Source organism: Corythoichthys intestinalis, chromosome 4, assembly GCF_030265065.1.
Source record: "Corythoichthys intestinalis isolate RoL2023-P3 chromosome 4, ASM3026506v1, whole genome shotgun sequence".
NCBI classification, from domain to species: Eukaryota; Metazoa; Chordata; class Actinopteri; order Syngnathiformes; family Syngnathidae; genus Corythoichthys; species Corythoichthys intestinalis.
In genome coordinates this window covers 31094591-31120528 of record NC_080398.1, presented here as the reverse complement: position 1 = coordinate 31120528, position 25938 = coordinate 31094591, and the positions used below count along the sequence as shown (strand labels likewise).

The 25938-nt window shown below is 38.7% G+C and overlaps 2 protein-coding genes across 6 annotated transcripts in view; both read left to right on the top strand.

Moving 5' to 3' along the window:
- The window catches only part of ago1 (argonaute RISC component 1), a 54032-nt gene extending 31751 nt beyond the window's left edge, over positions 1 to 22281 (top strand). The window contains exons 11-19 of the mRNA XM_057834520.1: positions 1204 to 1337; positions 7595 to 7779; positions 7850 to 8009; positions 8081 to 8171; positions 10429 to 10623; positions 10733 to 10867; positions 10997 to 11098; positions 11291 to 11490; positions 14916 to 22281. Coding sequence (XP_057690503.1) covers positions 1204 to 1337; positions 7595 to 7779; positions 7850 to 8009; positions 8081 to 8171; positions 10429 to 10623; positions 10733 to 10867; positions 10997 to 11098; positions 11291 to 11490; positions 14916 to 15024 — 1311 coding nt within the window. The 3' untranslated portion in view covers positions 15025 to 22281. The remainder of the gene's footprint in view (positions 1 to 1203; positions 1338 to 7594; positions 7780 to 7849; positions 8010 to 8080; positions 8172 to 10428; positions 10624 to 10732; positions 10868 to 10996; positions 11099 to 11290; positions 11491 to 14915) is intronic.
- Positions 22282 to 24368: 2087 nt separating this feature from the next.
- The window catches only part of ago3a (argonaute RISC catalytic component 3a), a 68445-nt gene continuing 66875 nt past the window's right edge, over positions 24369 to 25938 (top strand). For all 5 annotated transcript variants that reach the window (XR_009062908.1, XR_009062907.1, XM_057833581.1 and 2 more), the window contains exon 1: positions 24369 to 25084. Coding sequence is in view for 2 of the 5 variants with exons in the window: in XM_057833581.1 (XP_057689564.1) it covers positions 25066 to 25084 (19 nt within the window). In the remaining 3 variants the exon portion in view is untranslated. The remainder of the gene's footprint in view (positions 25085 to 25938) is intronic.

The window sequence follows — 25938 nt, the reverse complement described above, 5'->3', positions numbered from 1 at the left end:
TAATGTACAAAACATTTTGAAAAAAAAAAGAGAAAAAAAAAAGGAGGGGGGTGCATCAATAATCGTTTTATAATCGAATCGGAGCCTCTGAATCGTAATCGTAATCGAATCGTTAGGTGCCCAAAGATTCCCAGCTCTAGTGCTCATTGTTCAGGGGAACACATAATCAATGATATTGACTGATTGTGATTGACTCAAATTATATTTATTTGAAAAAAATTAATATGGGCACTTTATTTGAAGTCAAAACTGTTCTTGTCTTTGTTTTGTACATTATAATAATGTTCATGTCATCATGAAAATTCTGGTTCAGTCAAGGGCAAATCTATGTTGAATCAACCTAAAGTATTTTTGATCTACAGGTGTTCAGAAACTCAGGTGAAAATACATTGAAAAATGATATATTATCGGTTATCGTATCAGTATCGGCCTTGAGGAGCAGGAAGTTATCGATATCGGTATCCGTTTCAAAAAATGGATATCGTGCACCCCAACCTATAACAGTTATTACTGTAATTCAAGTCCTGTATGGAGTTTCTCCAGTTTAATATAAATTTATGTCCAAAATATATAACTGTGGTTTTTTTCTGGCTTCAATTAATTGTTTAAGTCAACATAACTAATAACTAATGTGTGTGTGTGCGCTCCCGCGGCCAAGGAACACAATTTTGACGGGGGTAACTACATTGGCAAGACACCGATGGTGGCTCCGTTGTACAATTAGCGTCTTTTAGTGGGGCAAATTGAAATGCCGCTCACCATTTTGGTGGTCTCTAGCGTTTCATGGTCCACATTTTCAATCCAGTAGTTGTTGTCGCTTTTGAACTTATAGGTTTGAAAAAGATTATGTGTATCCATCTAGCCTCTTCGGTCCTCGGGTGGTTTTGGCTAAGCAAAGCAAATGACTGTCTAAGGTGCCGATCACATGATCATGTTCGAAAAATAATTTTGACCCATTATAGAAATATCTTTTTTTGTTGATTTAATTCATTTTTGATGTGTGTTTTATTGCTTTGCAACTTTTATAGACAATATTTTCCCGGAAAATTCTTCATTTTAAAATCATACAATGTGTATAGGAAAGTCAGTTCTATGCAATGACACTTTTAGGCCACCAGGGGAGCCCCCCCCCCCCGAAAATCTGCTTATGTGTATAACCTTTAAAAACTGTCCTGATTATATATTGCGTGTGTCCTGACAAAGAACCGAGCCATAGCCACCCCAAATCAGGGGGTGTGGGACATGAGAGGGAAGCAGTTCTACAATGGCATCGAGATCAAAGTGTGGGCCATCGCGTGCTTTGCCCCGCAGAAGCAATGCCGAGAGGAAGTGCTTAAGTAAGTTTACCCATGGATTTTTCTGCTTTTTTTACCTGTGTGTTACTGCTCCATATAATTGGTAATATGGGTAGAATGGGGGGTTGAAGATGAAATTCCAGGCCAAATTTATTCTGTATACTGCATACACAAGCCATTGATGATATTAGCTGTTAAAAAATTTACTTGGTCGTCAATAAAAATACATCTGAAGGTAGTCCCAGTGTTACGACGTACTCTACTTCGATTTCGACTTTACGACGCTGGAGTCTCGTCCGCTATTTTGTCACCACCAGTGGTTTTTATTTTTTTTTGTCGTATAAAAATTACTTCATTGTATCTTACAGTATCTTATTTTTTGCTTTACTTTATTAATATGACGTGTTCTGTCAGTTTTACAGACATCAAACAAGGCAATTGTGCGTTTTAAACTCTAAAGCTGTAACACACGTACTTGTGTGTGCAATGATGTTCAAAACAACACGTATTTTAACAATAAAACACTTGACACAAAACAATTGGTGGTCAAAAGTTTATCTAGTTTGATCAACATGTAAATTTAGTAGATTAGCCTAAGTTGCCTAACAAAGTGTGCTAGTTCAAATGCTACGAATGCTAACGTATTTACAATTCTCATAGCAAATCGCTCACATGTAACTCCACAAACTGTAGCTGTAAACACAGTTACAATCGCATACACATACAGTCCCTTACAAAAAGACTACATCAATAAATTGTATGAATCCTTCCCGAAGCCCATGGAAGTCATACAAAATATTAAATTTGGATCTCACAGCACCACTACTTAATTCGCTTATGTTATGTAACATATTTTTGTATTTGAAGTACATTTTTTGTTCAATTTTCACACTACTTTCTGTTGGCGACAAAACTTTTGTCTTGCCAAAATTTGACTTTTATGTCTTCATTAAATGATAAATCTTTTTTCAGTGAAACAAATATATTTTTGTACATTCAACATCATTTGGGAGGGTCTTACCTTTCATATGAGCCATTTCTGAAACCAATTGAATAATTTAAAGTCAAGTTATTAGCAATTGTTTCTACAAAATGGATAAGCGACAAGACTTTTGTCAGGGACTGTATATTAGCTGTAGCAACTTACAGCCTTATGTGGACTAAACCAGAGCGCAGCTGTCCTTTATCCGTTTCAGACGTGAGTCTGCGCCACTGTCATAAAGCGACAGTCCAGCCAGACCCAACACTGCCACTAGAGGGCAGTGTGTCCTCCATCAATAAACAAAATACAATACTTTTGGACTTTTTGGATAGTTATTTTGGGGGTACTAAAAGGGTTAATTTCGATTTACGCGGAAGTTCGGTTTATGTCACCAGCGTAGGAACTCGGAACGTAATTCGTTTGTTACCCGGGGACGAGTTGTATTTATTAATTTTGGAGTAATAAAAGGTGATCTTTGTATAATGGCTATAATTAACATATATTCATTCTTGTTGAAAATGTATCTGATATAAACAAAGACAATTCAGAATATGAAACATTTATTGCACAAATGTCGTAATGGTATGTGATAGTGCATTTTTGTAGGAATGTAAAAGAGCAAGTTTTATCTTTTTCTTGGGAAGAATTTTTGTGTCTTTGTCTCTTCTGCTTTACTCTCTAATAGGAGTGGGAACCTCTTGGTACCTCACGATGCGATACGATTTGCGATACAAAGCTCACGATAACGATCTGACGGTATAGCGATACAACAATTATCGTTACATTGGTCAGGAAATCATTCTAGGATATTCTACAAAAAACTAATAAACAGAAAAACAAGCTTCTGATGTGAATTGAAATGAGTTTATCACTAGTTGACGTCCAATCCATTTGAAGTGGGAGGGTGGCAGCGAATGAACGTTCATTCGCTTCCATCCCTCCCACTTCAAAAGGATTGAACGTCTATGGCCGTGAGTGGTAGCCAATGCCAGGCAATGAGTAATTTTGGGCCATTTAAGGTCATTTACCTTTTGATTTTCAGTCACCTCCTGTTGATTTTGGAGTATTTTATGGGTCACTTGGTGTTTATTTTGCGTTACAGAACAGGAAGTGACCTGGGAATCGCCCAAATGAATAGGCAGTGACTCAAACTCAACAGGAAATGACCTGTCAATGCCCTAAAATGAACAGAAAGTGACCTGTAAATGCCCCGAAAATCGGACCGAATGCTGTGAATAAACGAACGAACGTTCCTAGTCTAAATGGATTGGGCGTCAAGCTGTCAATGGCAGCCTTTTTTTTTTTTTTTTTTTAAATTGTCACCTTTTTAAAAAAATATCTCGATTCTTGACAGGAGGATATCGATAACCTTTTGGGATACAAAGTATCACGATTAGGTTTGTTCCTATCATGTTTTTTTGCTCCCGATCCGATCCCGATCGTTTTAGTTTGAGTATCTGCCGATCCCGATATTTCCCGATCCGATTGCTTTTTTTTTTTTTTTTCTTGCCTCCGATTCAATTCCAATCATTCCCGATAATTTTTCCCGATCATATACATTTTGGCAATGCATTAAGAAAAAAATGAATAAAACTCTGACAAATATATACATTCAACATACAGTACATAAATACTGTATTTGTTTATTATGACAATAAATCCTCAAGATGGCATTTACATTATTAACATTCTTCCTGTGAGAGGGATCCGCGGATAGAAAGACTTGTAATTCTTAAAGGATAAATGTGACTTTGTATATTGTGACTAAATATTGCCGTCTAGTGTATTTGTTGAGCTTTCAGTAAATGATACTGCTCCATTCAACCCAAATGCATGATGGGAAATGCAACCATGACTGTGCCTAGGGGCACCAATTGATATATCTTCTCTGCTTTGGGAAAGATAGGGTGTTAAGAAAATGATCAATTACTACCTTTCTTCCCCACATTGACTCCCATGTTAATTTTAATTGCCGAGAGAGAGAATGTAAGGCTTTAGCCTAATAAGAAAAGGCTCCAAAGGCTGCCAAAGTTCTCTCTACTCATTATACGCTGCGTTTAGCTCTATATATTGGTAAAACGGCGCCTTTATAGATTGAACGCGACAATGCATGAGTGGGTCGTGCAGCGCATGCGTTAATTATTTAATGTGATTAATTAAGAAAAAATAATTACCGCCGTTAACGCAATTAATTTGATAGCCCTACTTTAAGCCAAAACTACTCTGAATGAGTGTAGGACATTTTGTCTGTAACGTTATATACCATTAGAAAATGATTTAAAAAAATAAATAAATAAAAAAAGGCATGTCTGATTTTTTTTTGCCGATTCCGATACTTTGAAAATGATGTGATCGGACCCGATCGATCAGGATGCCGATCGATCGGGACATCTTAAATCACGATATATCACCATTTCGATATTTTGTCACACCCCTACTCTTTAAAGACGCTTACTTCAACACTGGATTAAGGTCTCATGGGAAAATGGATGTATTTTTCTTTTGTTAGAGCCCATCTCCTATTCATATTAAAAAAATTGTCATGAGGGAACAAAGTATAGAGTAGCGGAAACCTGAGTGAATTTTCTCTAAAGAAGTCAGAATCTTTAACTGGCTTGATGTTGTTGTTAAGGGTGTGACAAAATATCGAAATGGTGATATATCGTGATACTTTGTATCCCAAAAGGTTATCGATATGCGCCTGCCAAGAGTCGAGATATCGTTTTAAAAAGGTGTCAATGTCTAAAAAAATAAAATAAAAAGGAACCAACAAGTTGATATCAAAATCTTCCACCATAAAAGTGTCTCAATTAACTCTACGGCTGAATTGACGGTGCTTGACGCCTAATTAATTTAGACTGGGAACGTTCGTTCATACGAAACCAGAGGATTCACAGTCACTCTGTCTGATTGTCAGGGCAGTTACAGGTCATTTCCTGTTGAGTTTGAGTCACTGTCTATTTATTTGGGTGATTCCCAGGTCACTTCCTGTTTTATAACTCAAAATAAACAGGAAGTGACCCATAAAATACCCCAAAATCAACAGGAAGTAACTAAAAATCAACAGGTAAATGACCTTAAATGGCCCAAAATGATCTCATTGCCTGGCATTGGCTGCCACTGACGGCCATAGACGTGCAATCCGTTTGAAGTGGGAGGGATGGCAGCGAATGAACGAATGTTCATTCACTGCCACCCTCCCAGTTCAAATGGATTGGACGTCTACTAGTGATAAACTAATTCCAATTCACAGCAGAAGCTTGTTTTTCTGTTTATTATTCTGTTTATTAGTTGTTTGTAGGATATCCTAGAATTTCCTGACCGATGTATCGATAATCGTTGTATCACCATATCGTCAGATCATCGTTATCGTGAGCTTTGTATCGCAAATCATATCGTATCGTGAGGTACCAAGAGTTTCCCACTCCTAGTTGTTGTCGTGGCTAAATTAGCATGTCACCATACTGTAATGATGGAGGTCATGACTACTCTGAATTTACGGTCAAAGGATTGAAACAGCCCTCGTCATACCCATCCACTTACGGAAGATTTATTTCACTGTTATTATTTAAGCACGCTGTTTACTGTAAAGGAAGTGCCCATGGAACCAATGTTCCCTCTAATTTTTCATGTGTCTGAGCAAACACACAATCTCCCTGAGCACACTGCGGCCCACGGTGAGCAACATCAGATGTGTACCGTATTTTTTGGACTATAAGTCGCACTAGCCAAAAAGTGCGCAATGAAAAGTTAAAAACATATATGTCGCACCGGTGTATAAGTTGCATTTTGGGGGGGAATTTATTTGGTATAACCCACCACCAAAAACAGACATGTCATTTTGAAAGGCAAATTTAGAATAAAAATACAAGAGAGAGCAACAGGCTGAATAAGTGTACGGTATGATAACATTACATGACTCATAAACAACAAACTGAGAACATGCCTGGTATGTCAATGTAACATAGCTATTTAGAGTTATTCAAATAACTATAGCATAAAGAACATGCTAACTAGCAACACTGATATAATAATGTGTAAATAAGTTCACATATAAGTCGCTCCAGAAAATAAGACGCACCCTCTGCCAAACTAAGAAAAAAACTGCGATTTATAGTCCGAAAAATACGGTACATAGCGGCCACACACCAGTATCATGCCTTTTCACGCCTATTAGCATTTCTACTGCCCGTAAATTATCCAGTAATAAGAGCATTTAATGATTAATATCCATGATTAAAATTATCTTAATAAATGTCACTGGAATACACACCAATCTGACTTAAATTGTACCTTATTTTTCACGTCTTAATATATAGGACTTGCATTTGGTGTACTGATATGTCAGTGCTCTCATCTACTATCAGTGTATGCCAGGGTGCATTTTTAACACTGCACATAGTCTCGTTCTCCACTATATCATTGATTGAGTTTACAAATTCAAAGGCATAGTTTTTACTTCGCCAGCTTTCTGGTATACTCACATACTTTGCATTGTGATTGTGGTTTTGTTGAACTGACACCATTGACGCATTCATTTCGATGGTGAGTAAAATATTGTCAATGAGAACTTCAACTTGCTCTGGGTCAGATTTTGTTTTGTGGGACAGCTCGTTTCTCTTCTGTCGGTCTTATGCTTTCTCCGGCAATAATGTACCAATCCCCTATCGCATCCTGAGTCTTTGTAATTTTCAACAGCTTTCAAATGACTTTTCTGCTTAATATGACGCTTGAGGTAGTCCAACTTCCATTCAGTCCACATTTTTCCCTCTGAAAACTCACTTGGTACTTTGGCTTCAGTTTCACCGCTTGTTCGTCTATTTGCACATGCTCCGACAGCCACTCCTTCTTATATGGACCGCATTTCATTTTTACTTTGGCTTGGTGAGTGGATGTGTCGCTGCCCGTTCGTTTCGCCATGATAAGGGGTTGGCCTTTACGTCTCTCAGCTCCGCCGCACTCACGCACTGTTGTCAGCTTGCTAACCTACACCGCGCGTGTAGGCTCTAGGCTGGGCAATACACAAGCAATGTCAATGCTATGATTGGCTGCGTAGCGGAAGTGAACCTTATCGTATCATTTGCTGGACACGTGTCACTCACCGAGTTACAACATACGTTTCTGTTGATTTTTTTTTTTGTGTGCGCAGCATTGAATTTCTTGTGCGCAGAGTAGGTGCCAGCAGTGCGCGATTGCGCACGCGCGCAGCTTAGAGGGAACATTGCATGGAACGCATGGATAGAGATTGCTGTGTCCTCTCAGATTTGCACCAAACCGCATCATTGCATATTATCAAATGAATATTTTGTCTTCCTAGGAATTTCACAGATCAGCTAAGAAAGATCTCTAAGGACGCGGGCATGCCCATCCAAGGCCAGCCGTGCTTCTGCAAGTATGCGCAGGGAGCGGACAGCGTGGAGCCTATGTTCAGACACCTGAAGAACACCTACTCAGGGCTGCAGCTTATCATTGTCATCCTGCCTGGCAAAACTCCCGTCTATGGTAAGATGGTGATGATGACACCTTAAGATGACGGGAGCTAAATAAGCTGACGTTAATACTTTGAATTCAGCTGAGGTGAAACGTGTAGGAGACACTCTGCTGGGCATGGCCACTCAGTGCGTCCAGGTTAAGAACGTGGTAAAGACGTCCCCTCAGACCCTTTCAAACCTATGTCTCAAGATCAACGTTAAGCTGGGCGGTATCAACAACATCCTGGTGCCTCATCAAAGGTAATACAAAACTCGGAGACACGTTACGCATCCATTCATTCAATTTCTAACGACTAACTTGCGTCTTTCAGGTCGGCGGTGTTTCAGCAGCCAGTTATCTTCCTGGGAGCTGATGTGACGCACCCACCTGCTGGGGATGGCAAGAAACCTTCTATCACTGCTGTAAGTGACATATTGGAGAGAGAAAGGAACGTATTTACAAAATTCATACCGACACCCACTGGCAATTTATGGGTATTGCAGAAAGTGAATTGGTCTCGTTTGTCAGTCACGATTTCTCATACTTTTTGCTCGCATGAGAAAATGGGTAAATTAGAACTCAAGGATCCATTTTATAGAGTGGTGTATCCCTTCGAGGCAGAACAAAAAAAAGGTGTCGGAAAGGGGATAAAAGGAAACAAATGTCTCATCCCACTGAGTCACGTTGAAAAATCGACATGACGTCAACCCATCAGCCGCCAGTGACCTCAGCCAAGCTGCGATTGGTTGCTGTGTTGCCTAGCGATGGTGACAGATGCTTGAATCGTACGGCGGAGCGAGGGAGGTTGAGCAGGGAGTGGATTCCAGTATGATTTGCTGGGCGCTCATCTTTCTACCTCAGGAGATATGCATTTAGCATATGTTTTTATTAAATATTTGGTTAGTTAGTTGTAATATATCATACCAAATTAATGATCATTAACCAATACAAATAGTTTAACACTTTACAGGGAAACCATTTAACTCATTGGCTGCCATTGACAGCACTCGAGGTCCAATCCATTTTCACTGGGAGAGTTTGAACCACCATGAATCTTGGAACCAATTGGTTGCAAGGCTTAATTGCTTCAAGAAGCTTCATTTGGCCATCACTGCTTCCTTAAGGGAGACTTTCAACCTCTGCTGCCACCTGATTTCAACATTATTGTTGTCCATCATGCCTCCTAGCATGAATTGCAGCGCTACAGATGTAAATAACAATCAAACTTCCTGTTCTGTGCTTATAATTTCTTCAGTTACTGTTCCATTTGTTTCATTAATTGCTAGTTATGGTATTTGGTTAAACTATTTGACAGTGGCGCCACAAGACTGTCACTAGACAGTTATAATTATGACATGACACTGTCATGAGCATTAATGAATGCTTATTACAGATTCATTTAGTGTTATCTGGCAAATTATCTGACTTTTGAATGGATATGTAAAAAATCCAAGCTGGACATCAGTGGAGTTAGTGATATAATTTGCTTGATGGCCTAACACACTTAATGGCATCTGTCATAAGCATTCAGTAATGTCCATGATAGTGTCATGTCATAATTATGACGATCTTACGACAGTCTTATGACTCCGCTGTCTAATAAAGTGGTACCTATTAATCCAAATGAATCAACAAATAAGCCGCATATTTCAAAATGAAGGAAAAAAGTAGCAGTTTATTGTCCCAAAATTATAGTGTATAATAATCGGTTTTATTAGCATTTGTTAAGTTTAATATTTTATTTGTTCATAAACATGTGTAGACATCACATCCACATTTTCCAAATGTTAATATTTTGGCCTACATGACCCAAAATTTGATGTTCTCATATATCATTACTTCTCAAATAGTGGGGCGGGCCCCCCTAGGGGGGCGCAGAGCGATGCCGGGGGGGATGTTACCTCGGGGAAAATACTTTTTTGCCATACTTGAATAATGTATCATTTTCAAAGTGTGCACTGTATTTTTTAACAAAACAAGAGCACACAGCAAAGAGCATTGGAGATATTACGAGCTAAGACGAGGAAATATGACTAAGCGTGTGTAGCGTTTGGCTTTGACTTTTAATTTTTTTTCTTCTAATCTTTTTTAAAATTCAGGCAAAGTGATGCACTTTGTCTTTTCTATACTTTATTGTAAGTTGAGCTATATATTTTTTCTTTAATATTAAAAATGACACAATATTATGCAGAGGTATGCTTATATTAATAATTTATAGGCAAATGATACAAATTACAGTGGTGGCAGAAAGTTGTGTGAGGGGGGCGCGAAACGTTTACATCTTCCTAGGGGAGGCGTAACAGAAAATAATCGAGAAGCACTGTCATATATGGACACCAGGTCTTTAAGGGGGTCATGTTTTTTTTTTTGTTTTTTTAATTGCCAAAAAGAATTACTGTCATCATTTTTATAAAAGGTTAAGGAAAAATATATTTCAAACTTTCCATTTAAATAAAAAAAACTGTTCATCATTAAGTTAATTATACATGAAATATGAGAAATAAACAAGTTTACTTCACATTTTGAAGTAATGAATATTATTTTGCTATAGCAATTCACTAGGTAATCCTTTCATGTTATATCAACAAATAGATTTGTCAATTTGTTTTTAAAAAAAAAATCCAAATGCCACAGAAGTGTGCTAATGGTATCATTGCTCTCACCTCTCTGCTCCTGAAGGTGGTGGGCAGCATGGATGCCCATCCTAGCCGGTACTGTGCCACTGTGAGGGTCCAGCGGCCCCGCCAGGAGATCATCGAGGACCTCTCCTACATGGTGCGAGAGCTCCTCATCCAGTTTTATAAATCCACCCGTTTCAAGCCCACCAGGATCATCTTTTACAGGGATGGTGTTCCCGAAGGACAGTTGCCGCAGGTAGGATGGGATACAAGAATACTGAGATGAAACATATCAAGCAGTGTTTTTTTTTTTTTTACTATTCAAAACACTTTGTATAGTAATAACATTTTTGTGTACAAACCAGATTCTCCACTATGAGCTTCTAGCCATCAGAGATGCCTGCATCAAGTTGGAGAAGGACTACCAGCCTGGCATCACATACATCGTAGTGCAGAAACGCCACCACACACGCCTCTTCTGCGCCGACAAGTCTGAGAGGGTGCGTTTCTTTTATGACAATGCAATTGGCCCTCTTTTTTATTTCATAATATCCATTATTTGTATTGCTTATGTTCATTAGGGTTGTTGTTTTCTTTTTTTTTTGATGATTCTTTTTCTTCCCCACCAGATCGGAAAAAGCGGAAACATTCCTGCAGGCACCACAGTGGACACCAGCATCACACACCCCTTTGAGTTTGACTTCTACCTGTGCAGCCATGCAGGCATACAGGTACAAACACAAGAGACTGCAAATCCAGTGTCACTGGGCAATGTTAAATTATGTTAATATGTCTATGATGAATAGATCCTAATATGTCTATGATGCGTAGATCCTACATTCCTTCCCCTGGGGTGGACATGATGGTGTTGTCTTTCTATTTTAGATCCCAAAGTCATGTAATTTCCTTCTCTCTATCTCCAGGGTACGAGTCGGCCGTCGCATTATTACGTCTTGTGGGATGACAATCGTTTCACAGCCGACGAGTTGCAGATCCTAACCTACCAGTTGTGCCATACTTACGTACGCTGCACCCGCTCCGTGTCCATCCCGGCGCCGGCCTACTACGCCCGATTGGTGGCCTTCCGTGCCCGCTACCATCTGGTGGACAAAGAGCATGACAGGTGAGGAAAACATCTATTATGAGCTGCCGTGTGCTTTACATATGATTAGGGTATACAGTGAAACACAGCAGTTATGATAATTTTTGCTGATAGCCCGGGGTCGTGCATCACAACACACGAAAACGTTTGCCTCTAGCCGAGTGCCTTATTTTTGTCACGTAAAAGCAGATGTTCAGATTGTTGATCATCCTGCCGGTTGCTTCCCGGTGAATAAGCGACACGTAAAATGAATAAATGTATTAATGCCCAAAAGATTATAATGACACCTTATTTTGCACATTGAGATCTAAGAGGCAGAAAAAGGCGAGTGGACACAGGCGTTCATTGGACTGCGCCGTTTATTAGCATAAGCTCGGCAAATCCTTCACAATGAACATAAGTATATTATAGTGAAAATACCATTAAATAATAGGGTTGTTCCGATCATGTTTTTTTGCTCCCGATCCGATCCCGATCGTTTTAGTTTGAGTATCTGCCGATCCCGATATTTCCCGATCCGATTGCTTTTTTTTGCTCCCGATTCAATTCCAATCATTCCCGATAATTTTTCCCGATCATATACATTTTGGCAGTGCATTAAGAAAAAAATGAATAAAACTCAAATATATACATTCAACATACAGTACATAAGTACTGTATTTGTTTATTATGACAATAAATCCTCAAGATGGCATTTAGATTATTAACATTCTTTCTGTGAGAGGGATCCACGGATAGAAAGACTTGTGACTTTGTATATTGTGACTAAATATTGCCATCTAGTGTATTTGTTGAGCTTTCAGTAAATGATACTGTAGCCATGCCCAAATGCATGATGGGAAGTGCAACCATGACTGTGCGTAGTGATGCCAATTGATATATCTTCTCTGTGTTGGGAAATAACATAAGGTGTTAAGAAAAAGATCAATTGCTACCTTGCTTCCCCACATTGCTTCCCATGATATTTCTAATCGAAGGGAGAGGGATTGTAAGGCTTAAGCCAATTAAAAAAAGGCTCCCAAGGCTGCCAAAATTTACTCCACTCATTTTACGCTGCCTTTTATCTCTATATAGGTAAAACGGCGCGACAGTGCGTGAGTGGGTCGTGCAGTGCATGCATTAATTGCGTTAAATATTTTAACATGAAAAATTTTTTAAAAATTAATTACCGCCGTTATCGGGATAAATTTGATAACCCTACCTTAAGCCTAAACTAAAGACTCTGGATGAGTGTAACATATTATGTCTGTAACGTTAAATACAATTAGAAAATGATTTAATTAAAATATATATATATATATATATATATATATATATATATATATATATATATATATATATATGGCGGCACGGTGGCTGAGTGGTTAGCACGTCTGCCTCACAGTTCTGAGATCAAGGGTTCAATCCCGGGCTTCGGCCTTCCTGTGTGGAGTTTGCATGTTCTCCCCGTGCCTGCGTGGGTTTCCTCCGGGAACTCCGGTTTCCTCCCACATCCCAAAAACATGCATGGTAGGCTGATTGAACACTCTAAATTGTCCATAGGTGTGAGTGTGTGCGTGAATGGTTGTGTGTCTCCTTGTGCCCTGCGATTGGCTGGCAACCAATTCAGGGTGTCCCCTGCCTACTGCCCGAAGTTAGCTGGGATAGGCTCCAGCACCTCCGCGACCCTCGTGAGGAATAAGCGGCATGGAAAATGAATGAATGAATGAATATATATATATATATATATTAAAAAAAGGCATGGCCGATATTTTTTTGCCGATTCCGATACTTTGAAAATGACGTGATCGGACCCGATGATTGGGACATCTCTGGAAAATACAATTAAATAATATTCATATTTCTCAAAAAATAATGTTCACAAAAAGAAAAGCGCTTCAATCTGTATTAATGAGGCCCTATTCTCACACGTTTGAACAACAATGCAAAGAGAACTGGCATTCACAATCAAGATATGCAAAATACACATAAAACTTACTCAGACTTTGGTAAAACTAAACATTTTAGCAACTTGTTTAGCTCAACAAATACACTGGATGGCAATATTTAGTCACAATGTACAAACTATGAAGCTGGGAGCCATTATCAGGAGTCTTGTACGTTGACCACACTCAAATGAATAAGGTACAATGAACCCCTCAGTAAAACAGGAAACTAAGGCGTCAGTCGAGGGACAAAACGCTCTCATTGGCTTTATCTTTAATTAATTTAAAACTCACCATTGACACCTTGTGGTGTATTGAAATCACTACCTTAGATAGAGTGACACTGTGGAAGTACGCTGGGAGCCCATGTGACATCACCTTCTGCGACGTTCCCAACAATGGCGAGCTATTAGTTTATTTTTTTATTTAAAATTTTACAAATTTTATTAAACCGAAAACAATAAGAGGGGTTTTAATATCAAATTATTATAACTTGTACTAACATTTATCTTTTAAGAACTACATGTCTTTCTATCCATGTCTTTCTATCCGTGATACCCTGTAAAATAAATCGCAAATTCTATTTTAAAGATGAGTATATGTGTAGGTTTTTTCCACGCAGATTTTTTTTTCTTTCTGCCATCACAAATTTTCCGGACCACAATATTAACAGGGTTCCTTAAAGGGTCTTAAAAAGTCTTAAAAATCTTAAATTCACAAATCTTGATAAAGTGTCTCATTGAAATTTGATTGCCAGGTCTTAAATTCCTTAAATTTAAAATGTGGCACATAGCATGAAATTGTATTAAAAAATTTGCTCCATTTCTTGGTGGAAAAAAAAGCCTTTCCCACAGAACTGGCATTAAATTATGTCTTAAGGGCTCTTACCAACATCTCTAAAGTTTTAAAAAGGTATTAAAGTGTTATTCTTTTACATTTATTTTATATTTCATAACCTTAGATGCCATTTTACCCGCTTCCTATGACAATTTTTGTAGAAAATGCTCAAAATGTCGTTTTTCAGGACATTTTAGTGAGTCCTTTTCCTTTCTGCAAAATTCCAGTTGTCAGTAATATGGCACTGACTGGATCCAATTTGAATATTTAATATTTAAATTTCAACTCTTTTCTCATTGGCCAGTGGTTGAGTAGGTGTGTCGGCGGGAAGCTCGTTGGCATTGGCAATGATGTGGTGACATTAACACATTGCATTGCGTAGACGCAGATTACAATTGTTCTTCAATGACACCAAGTTTTTCTATTTCAGAGTCATACAAAAATAAAATATGAAATCACCTGACACTGCTGCGTCAATAGGGTTAAGTGCACACTTGCTAAGAGAGGCGCATTTCAGGCCAGACGCAAATTATCTGAGAATGCTTAGATAGTCCTTATTTCTACTTAAATACACTCGACGCAAACACATTCACGCAAGGCAAAATATTCTAATTACCAGCAATTAATGAATCCATTTATCATCCAGACCTACCTTAACCCATGGTGGTTTACGTCTTTTTGCAGCGGGGAGGGCAGCCACGTGTCAGGCCAGAGTAACGGTCGAGACCCCCAGGCACTAGCCAAAGCGGTCCAGATCCACCACGACACCTTGAGGACCATGTACTTCGCCTGAGCTGCATTCGAAGCCACCCACAACTTCCCTCGCCATGTCACGCAGCTCCTTACCACAACCACCTCACCCTCTTCCCTTTATCCCATGTGAGTGCCCACGAATCATCCTTCACAACCAGCCGCATCGATTCAATCTTCAAAACACTCCAGCCTCATCCACTCAAAAGGTTATGAATATTATTATTATTGTGGTTTTTTTTCTTTGTTTTTACTTGACTGTTTTAGTTGTTTCATCGGTTTTATGATGTAATATTGTATACTACCTTCACAAATGCAAGTAAGTATGCAATAGAGAGGAAAGTAGATGGTCCACAATGCTGCCTGAACCCAATCCAAGTCCGGATGCCAGTGTTCCAAAATCATGAGGATTCGGAATCCTTAGCTTGCGTTTGTGGTTTTTATTGTTTTATTTTTGTACAAGTGATGTTATTCTTTTTATATTTTTGTTCCCAAACCCGCTTTGAGGTACATTAGCACTTAGCGTTTAGCATGTAGGTGCCTGCAGGTCGTAGGCTCTCGTCTTCATTTTCGTAAGCGGACGTAGCATATCTTAGAGCCTTTAGCATAGCATAACAATAGAGGGAGCATTGCTTAGAACCAGGGGTGGGGAACCATATGAACTACCTTCTTTTCTGGTGGTCCACAAGTTCCCCACCCCCTTGTGTGTTAGACACTTGCACCCCATGCACCTGAACCAGCATTATTAACCAGCCAAAAAAAGAACAACCAATGGAAAAAGGGGCACTTGAACAGGGAGCTCGTTTTAATTATTTTTGTCAGCATGATCTTTAAGAATTTACAAGGCACTTTTTTGGTTTAATTTACTTACTGATTTTTTTTATTACTTCCAAATAGCCTCATCTTTGTACACTAAAACTCGCACACTATGTACACATTAGCTCTTACCTCACCGCCCGGACAGCAGAAGCACACTCAAGAACATCCCTATTCAAATGCACTTCTTGCTCAATACTCATCATCTGCCATTGTGACCATTCTCCCCCCCCTTTATGTGCATTTATCGCTTGTCAATCTCTCTTAGTGTGGGGTTTCCCAAATTTGTTGATCATGAATACAAATACTAAAAAGTTAAAGACAATTGAATTTAACTTAGTAGGGGGTGTAATTCACCAGTTTCACGTTAAAGACAATTGAATTTAACTTAGTAGGGGTGTAATTCACAAGTTTCAGGATACAGTATTAATTCTTTGGACATCAATATATTTAATGATATTTTAAAGAACGCCACGATTCGATTTGATTCCAAGGTCTTTGCATGAACTTATCCAAACATTTAATAATCGGTTACAGTTTATCTAAAGCAATACCAAATCCAAAGCATTTTTGACGTTTTTGACAGTTTTATTGCTGAAACATTGGTTTTTAACGAACAGCATATGGCGGAAAACACTCAGGTGACTTGACGTTTCACTCTGAGACCCACATTTTACCCAACTTTCAAAATTGTCCGATATGCATGTGTGATACATCCTTGGAAAACCTAAAATCTCAATTTTCTGGGGGAAGAAAATTTTTGAACATGAGGGCATTTTAAAAAAAAAAATGTTTTTTTAAACAGCAAAACCCTATCTGGAGGTGAGAGCACGCCAGAGCAGAATTACAGACGCTATGACTTTAATGAGATATTATCGCGTACTTACCTTGTTTCGATCCAAAAACTCCATGTAGCATGTATCACTGAGTGTCAAGACACAGCTGTGAATGGCCACAGCTGGATTTTGGGGGATTTTATGGGTGAAACATGGTAATATAACAGGGGTCGCGATGCAGAAATCACAGACATCGAGAAGTGGTCGAGATTTTCTTTTTTATAGATTTACCTTTTTAAACGTTTTTTTTCTTTCCAATTTTTCTTTGTCTGGATCGATTATTTATCATCTAACATATTGAAAAAAATGTGACAGAAACAAACAAAAAAAATACAATTAAGAGATAGTTATGAGGTAGATATCCGTGACTTTTTTACAGACACCATTTTTTTCATTGTAATGTCATTTGTTTAAAGGTTTAAAATATGGGAGTAAATATTTTTTTTAAGTCCTTTTTTTTTTTTAAACGAAATATTAGACATTAATTAATGTTTTATGGCTGGGTTGGAAACAAAAGCGGTGCGTGACGTCTGTAAACGGGGGTTTTCAGGGTAAAACGGGCAAATTAAAAATAGTTCGGGGCTTCATGCGCCATGAATCTGCTATGGCAGCATATAGACATATTGTTCTGTCAAACACAACAGTTGTTTTGGCTTAAAATACAGCAGTTTCTTTTAAAGAGGAGTGCAAGAGCAGAAACTGCTTTTTCAGTCTTGTCTGTGTTTCCCGCCATATCTAAAAGATGAAGATGTTGATCGCTGTTTTGCGTTTCAAGCGATTTGATTGCATTGCTGCTTAACCAGTTAATGAATCGATAAGGATCATTCTATCGTTAGCAGATTTGATTTGATGTCTGTGAACTATGCTAGCGTGATGCCCAACTACGTTCCCGATTTTTTTTGTCCATCCATTCACATAGCATAAACAAATGTGACTCATAGCTGAACGGATTGCGTCAGTGATGTAACACGCATGCGCACTGTAACACGTCTCATGTCCCAGTGTTTATAAGATAAGATAATCCTATATTGAACCCCAATAGGAGCAATTCCGGTATCGCAGCAGCATCGAAACACATCGAGCCAAAATATTAAAAAAAACTAAATAAAAGGTACCGTATTTTTCGGAGTATAAGTCGCACCAGACTAATAATGCGCAATGGAGAGGAATAACACATATATAAGTCGCACCGGAGTATAATCGCATTTTTGGGGGAAATTTAATTGACAAAATCTGACACCAAGAACAGACATGTTATCTTGAAAGGCCACCTAGCTCTGAGCCCACGATTAGCTTTTTTTGTTTTCTTTATTTCAGTAAGAGTAACCTCATTTCGCCAGTCCCTTTCTTGCGAACTCCAGACTTTCTTTCTGCTGCTCGATGCTAATTTTCAAATGCATTTTTGACTTGTTGCAGGTTGTTATCTGCAGAATATGACTTTTGTTTCAGTGACATTTTGTTCAGCCCTTCTAAGTTGTTTTTATTTGTTTTTATAAGTTACCGCTGTTGAAACACAGGCCTTGAGCCCCCTCTTGCGGTTATTATGATATAATAATGTGTTAATGATTTCGCACATAAGTCACTCCAGAGTATAAGTCGCACCCCCAGCCAAACTATGAAAAAAAAACAGCGATTTATAGTCCGAAAAATGCGGTATATACAACAAAAATAAGTACCAGTGGAATCTAAAGTGATTATGGATGTAAATGCAGTCTCTTCGGGAGGTCTCTGAATTTTGAGGATTCTATACTACTGTAGCCAACATTTTTCTTAACGTGTGATATCAACAAGCATAAGGTACTGTATTTTCAGCGCCTTCCTCCACCATTGTTCGTCCATGTATGTTGTTTGTTTTGTCAAACAGTGCCTACGTTTTTCACCTGTTGATGACGTTCGGGTCTCATTCATACTTACAGTATCGCGTTCATACTGCAGAGGTGACAGATATTCAACTTATATCCACACACGAGTGAGACCAAGTCATATTAAAAAATCGGGAGGTGAACTATTCACACTTGAAAAAAAATCAGATGCTTGTCATCCAGTCATGTGAAAAAATCAGGACACCCCATTAAATATTCAGGTCTTTATTAAGAAATGTTCACATATCAATGTCTGATCGTGTTTTTCTTTCTCTCTTGAAAAGAAAGTGATTTAATTGCGGGTAAACAACAAAACTTAACATAGTTTTACTCATTAAACCAAATATATCAACAACAATGCGTATTCTAAAAGGAAAAAGTTAGGACACCCTACCACCTAATCGCTAGTGTTACCCCCTTTGGCTGAAATAACTTCACTGAGATGCTTTTTTATAACCATGTAACAGCCTTTGACATCGGTCTGAAGAAAGTTTGCCCCATTCTTCAATGCAGAATACTTCACTACTTAATATCTGGGCTTTGACTCGGCCATTCCAGGACTCTCCATTTCTTCCTTTTCAGACAGCCCTTGGTGGATTTACTGGTATGTTATGGGTCATTGTTGTGAGAGAATTTTATTCATGCTTGAAACACAACCATTATACATCATATTTTGTATGCTTTTGTCATGCTTGCATGAGAACATTGTAGCATAGAGCGTCATTGTTAATCTGTTTGAGTGTGCCTTTCCATGGCCTTGAAGATTGCAGACTGTATCACCATATGCCCAAATATGGACTGTTATGTTCCTATGTTTTTCAATATGCCTTGAATGAATACAAGGGAGGACTGTGTTTTCTTATCATCGTTCTAGCCGGAACCATTGCTCAAGGTCTCAGCTCAAAGATGTTTTTGTTTGGAAAAATACCCAGGTTTGTGAGATGATGAGTTTCGTTTCTTAGTAAGTTTAGTTTCACAGTGGGCTTCGGCACCACCCTTTCAGCAGTATAAATGTCCAGCCTCTATTGTACTTCTTCGTACTTTCTGGGAGATCACAGCTCCTGGCTGGGTCACATGGGTTTATACCTGAGAGCTCTTGTTCATAAAGCCTTCGAAAAAAAGCAATCCATGTTTGGGGTCGTATTCATTTCTGTAATCGAGCTATCGAGGTAACACTTGTCTTGGAGTTCAAAGTTGAATTTCCCTGACAATTATAATGTTGCAGGGTCCAGTTTCGCTTCAGCTTTAATTTTTTCATAGATGATCTCACATGTTCCTCAAGCACCGTTTGATACACGATAGAATTCATGGTGGATTCTATGATGGTGAGCTGGCCAGGTCCCGCAGCAGCAAAGCATCCCCAAACCATGACACTTCCATCTCCATGCTTCACAGTTGGTATGAGGTTCTTTTTTCTGGAATGCTGTATTGGGTTTACGCCAAACATGTCCTCTGTTCTGGTGTCCGAATAATTCAATTTTAGATTCATCTGTCCAAAGAACATTATTCCAGAAGTCCTGGTCTTTGTCTACATTCACTCTGGCAAACTTCAATCTGGCCTTCATGTGTCTTAGAGAGCAAATGTTTCCTCATTGCACACCTCCCATAAAGGTTAAACTTGTGAAGTATCTTTCTGATTGTAGAGGCATGCACTTTCACATCAACAATAGCAAGAGCCTGCTGTAGGTCACGTGATGATATTTTAGTTTTTTGGAGACTTTTCTGGAGACTGTCTGTTCTCGGGGTGAACTTGGTTGGACGGCCAGACCTGGGCATGCTGGCAGTTGTTTTGAATGTCATCTACTTGTAGACTTCTCCGGACAGTGGAACGGCTGATTTTATATTCTTTTTAGGTCTTTTGAAATCCCTTACCAGACTCACAAGCGTCTACAATCTTCTTTCTGAAGGCCTTAGACAGCTCCTTTGTTCTAACCATGGGGTTTTCTCTCACATCAACAGTCAGGGGCACACCAAACTAAATGTGAAGTTTAGATAAGGCAAGCATCCTTCAAAACACTGGGTAATGATGTTTTAACCATGTGCATCTGATGTGATACACCCGTGTGTGATTTTAGCTATTTAAAGTGGGATTTAATGTGGGGGTGTCCTATTTTATTCCTCAACAGAAATTGCATTTATTTAAAATGACATTTTACAGAAAGTTATAAAAAAATCTATTTTTCAGTTTTAATTGTTTAGTTTTATTACTTGAATCTCTCATTTTTTCCCAAATTGATGAAAAATATGTTAGAAAACACACAGGCTTCCATTGAGTGTCCTAATTTTTTCACATGACTGTATATGGGCAATGAAATAGCATTTGAACTCCAGTGTCACCGTGGCCTCATACAACTAAGAAAATCAGTGTCATAGAAATTGCTACTATTCTGATCGCTTATAAATTTTAACTTTTAGTACTATTCCGATGCAGGATGCTTAAGTATTCTGAATAACTCAATGAAATATAGTTACATTTTTCACCTTGGCACCTGCCACACATTAACCACGGTACAGTCTGCAAATTTCATCTGCCCCTAGGCAAGGGGTCAGGTAGATGATTCCGTTCTCGCTCCCAATACTGGAGTAGTTTGCTCGAGTAAAAAAAAAAAAAAAAAGGATGAAAATCCAACTAGAAATTGAAGTGATTCATCAGCGCCCCCTACTGTAAGGAATGTATAGACAATTTGGGAAACCCTTTTTTTTATTTTTAGTGCGTGTCAGTCAATTTCCCTTGGTGCTCCGTGTGCATGGATGGCACGGGTAAGGGGGTTGCGACAACTTAATACACCCTGCCTTTTTAAATATTATAATAGTAATAATAATGCATGTAATACGTTGTAAAACTGGATTATCTGAGCCACCTAATTTGTTTTGTGCGGTGGGCATTATTTCCCGTTTGCCTCGATTGTGAAATGGTTACAAAAAAAGTTTTTTTTTCCCCCCACAACATCGGTTGAGTATCGTATCTGTGGAGACTGAAGCCCCTTTCACACGGCCTTAATTTTTTGTCAGAGGCACTCATTTTTAATGATACCTGCTGCACAGTTATTAAAATGGTATGATCGATCAGTCCAGCGGATGACAACTGACAATACGTTTGTTTTTTTGAATATCAGTTTATTTATTTTTGCGGGATTTTCGCGCAATATCTCTGTGTGAAAGAGGCTTTGGTCCAAATGTCACATTGGTTGCCCTCCAGATGCATTTCTGGGGTTTTTAAATCACATTTGTGGACTCGAGTAATCAAGAAAAAAAGCATTTGTACAACGTTTTACCGATCCGTCATTGTGTTGAAAGTGATTTGTACATATAAATATATGATATTAACCTGTTATGTATTTTGGCTCACCACTCGCCAGGCCTTGTCAGAATTTTCGGGGCCAATACTCTCCCGCCGCCTAGTTCGTTCCCCTCTCTCCACATAATAATGATACAATGTTTCGGGGTATGTCCTTGCACCGCTGAAACCAGATGCAGTTCTCACTCACTGAAGCCACAAAGCACCTTTCAAGAGGGGGAGAACAGGCGAGCGGGAGGGCCGGGTGGGGGATTTTTTGGGGGGGATGGTGTACTGTAAGTATGACAGCCGGCAGCCTCACCATCTGACTAAGCAATATCGAAGCCACTGATCAAGAACAGTCCTTGTCATAGCACTTCCCAATAGATTTGGAATAAAAAGGACATGGAAGCGTTACGCTCTTTTGGCTCTGTATGTGATAGTAGTATTGGAAACTCTGTTGGGGAGGGTTATTTTTTAAGAAGAAAATAAATTTGTTTTTTAAATAATCACGTGTAAGTCTTTTCTTTGTGTGTGCTTAATTTGGCACATTGACGCCATATAACTTCTGAAACAAATTTGGCCTTTAAAAAATCGAATAGAATAGAATACAAAGCCTTTATTGTTATATAGTATTGTTGATTTAAAGCTTCGCCAACATTTGCACCACTTATAAAGAAAGCAAAGGCTAAGATAAAAACACTGGTTACAGTGTACATTATGAGCCTTGTTACACTGTAAAAGAAAAAAAAAAACAAAGATGGCAGAACTTGAACATTCAAGTCAACCAATTTCACTTGAATGTTCGGGTTTTGATGGAAAAAAAGCAGGATTTGAACCTAGACCAACATAATGGCAGCAGACAGCTTAAGACACTGGTTGACAAAATTTATCATTTCAAGTTCAGTTTATTCATAAATGTAATTGTGGCTCACAAACTTGATATTGCAACTCATTCCATCAAGTTCACAATATTAACTTAATAAAATGAGTTAGGAATACTCAAATAAGTTACTTAAGAAAACTTGAGAATTTGAGTAGTGCTGCAACGATTATTCGATTAACTCGTGTAATTCAATTAGAGAAAAATTAAATTTAGCTGCTTTGAGTAATTAAAGTGGCGTTGTCGTGGTTTGTTTTGAAAGTGTTTGCATTTAGTTTTATTGATTTGGGTGGATACACTGCCCTCTATTGGCAACAGTGAATATGACATAACTCATTTCACATGGCTGAATCCAGCTGCTCCTTGCTAAGACCAACATAAGCTAAGATTTTGTTTGAGCTAATGTTTTTTTTTTAATGCATTCGTCATTTAATTGATATATTTAGCCGTTTTTTTTGTGGGAATATGTGTTTGAACCATTTGTCAAGAGCATTGAATTTTTTTAAAAAAAATAGCATTTAAGCTAGCGGACTTTTGCAATGTAAGTTAGCCATTTTTTCTTTTGTACCACTTAGATCAGGGGTCCCCAAACTTTTTCCTGTGAGGGCCACATAACTTTTCCCTTCTCTGATGAGGGGCCGGGGTCAGTTTGTAACAGAAAAAGTGTGACAGTTGCAGGAGTGCCTAAATTAAAAATTTATTGGTTTTCAGAAAGCCACAATAAAATAACTCATTCTGGATTCTTCACGGAAGAAAAGTAAATAAAATAAAAATAAAAATATAATAATAACACGATTAATTAAATAGACAATAACCAAATAACCCTCTCTGGGTTCTTCACAGAAAAAAGCCAGGAAATAAATAACACTATTGAAAAAAAAAAAAAAAAAAAAAAAAAAAAATATATATATATATATATATATATATATATATATATATATATATATTTATGTATATTTTTTTCGTTCAGTGGGCCGGACCAAATGTGGAGGTGGGCCGCATCCAGCCCGCAGGCTGTAGTTTGGGGACCACTGCCTTAGATCTTCATTTACTTATTTTTTATACCATTTGAGGCTCAGCTCAGGTATTTTAATTTATGTTCCTTATCCGATTACTCGATTATTCGAACTAGTTCATCGATTAATTGACTACGCAAATAATCGATAGCTGCAGCCCTAAATTTGAGTTATATTTACTTATAAAAATCAGTTTAGCATGACTAATGGGAAGTTTTTTACAGCCTACTTGTAGTTGCCAAGCTGTTCCTAATATTTGAATTAATGACATGAGCGTCAATATATTCATATTCGATATTGCATACGTGCACAATATTTTTTTGCCATTTTGTGCTGAAAATATTGTAAAAAAAATAAAATAAAATAATGAACTTTGGAGTATATTTCAATTGTATTTGTTTTAAAATGATAAATGTTAACCAATTTTTGCAATAGTCTAGAACTGCTCCGCATCATAAAAAAATGTCTTCAGCCAATGTATAAAATATTGTCAGTTAATGGTGTTAAATATATTTGAAAAATACTCCTATTAGGATCCATGTGGAAGCACACATGACATTGAGAGCATCACGGGGAACGTAACACCAATGCTGCGTAAACCCATTATAACAGGAAGTTGTAGGCGGGGCTACATCCGTGACGTAACCGGCGCAGTACCCGACTTGCCCATATTTAGCAGGCTCTCCTCGCACAGAGCCCCATCCAGCCACCCGGACACTTCATCTGTCATCCTCCGGAAAAATCTCAACTCTTTCGGCGTACACCGACGACTTGACAGCTGGATTTTTGTTCTTCTTCATACGGCTGTCGAAGACGACGACGACGCCGGCGTCGTGTCGTGTAATTTTGCCGGTGAAAGTGCCTGTTTTGTATTTTTTTCCTCCCTCCCTTCTTGCCTCCCTCGTAAAAGTAACCCTAGCCAGAATTCCACCTCGTCGCCAGCGAGCTAACAAGGCTAACGTTAGCCTGCTTCTCCGACGAGTAACTGTGTATGACACTGCCTTAAATCCACCCAAAGGCGTTCCTTCGGCTCTATTTGGACTATTTGACCCCGTTTGAATGACTTCCTGATTGCCGAGATACTTTTTTCGTCCAAAAAGAAGAGCGGCTTGACTGGCGAGCTAAACGGAGCTAACCCCGAGAGGCGCCGCGTTTGCACCGACACCCGGGACTGGGCACGTCGCCAACGCCGAGGAGGAGGTGGAGGGGCGGCCTAAGGCTTGACAGCTTCCCCCCGGGTAAGGCGGGCTCGAAGAGGCCCGGAGCCCGCCACTCTGCGAGGGCACAGGCGTCGCTGAGCCGCGGGGAGACACCGGCTTGAAGGGAGGGGAGGAGGACCAGGCGGATTTTTGACAAGTGGGATCCGGGAAGTAAACCGGGCACTGACCTCATGAATGGAAATCGGAACTACAGGTGAGATATTTCTTCAATCGTACTACCGCAAGTGGTTTTATCCGGGGCTTTGCAGGTTAACAACCGGCGAAATTGTTTACCGTAGTCAGGGAGACTGCCACCGACATGCATACAATGGAGGCTTTTGCAAACTCAGAAAAATGCAGCGTGTTGCAAGATTTACTAAGCACATTACACATTTTACATAAAGATGACATACTACCAAACAATTGTGAAAAAGTAGATACTTATGTACCCATTGGCGCAAGAGCATTTGTTTTTCCTGTCACTACACGACGCTGTTAAAGATGGATAAACAATAACCATTGTTTGTAGCGAATGAATGATTTTCATACCAGTTAATTGAAATAATATGCTGCGGAACGGTGGTTGTGAATCGTTGTTAATATACAGTGAACCCGTGGTGTTTCCCAGGCTTAAACTGAACAGAAACTGGCAAAAATTCCTCATTAAAACTTTTAATTTTCTAATAGCAATAGTTTATCTTAAGATGTCACATTTACTTTTTATTCCACCCTATTTACGAATCTGATACAAGTTTGTAAGTCACAAAATAGTTGACACTTGTTACTAGGGGTGTGACAAAATATCGAAATGATGTATCGTGATTAGTGCTGCAACGATTAATTGATTAACTCGAGTATTCAATTAGAAAAAAAAAAAGATTCCAATTAAGTTTTGCTTCTTCGAGTATTCGTTTAGTTAAAGTGGCGTTGTAATGGTTTGTTTTGAAAGTGTGCATTTAATTTGATTGATTTAGGTGGATACACTGCCCTGTGGTCTGCTTCATTTCACGTGGCTGAATCCAGCTGCTCCCTGTTAAGACCAACATAAGCAAAGTTTTTGATTAAGTT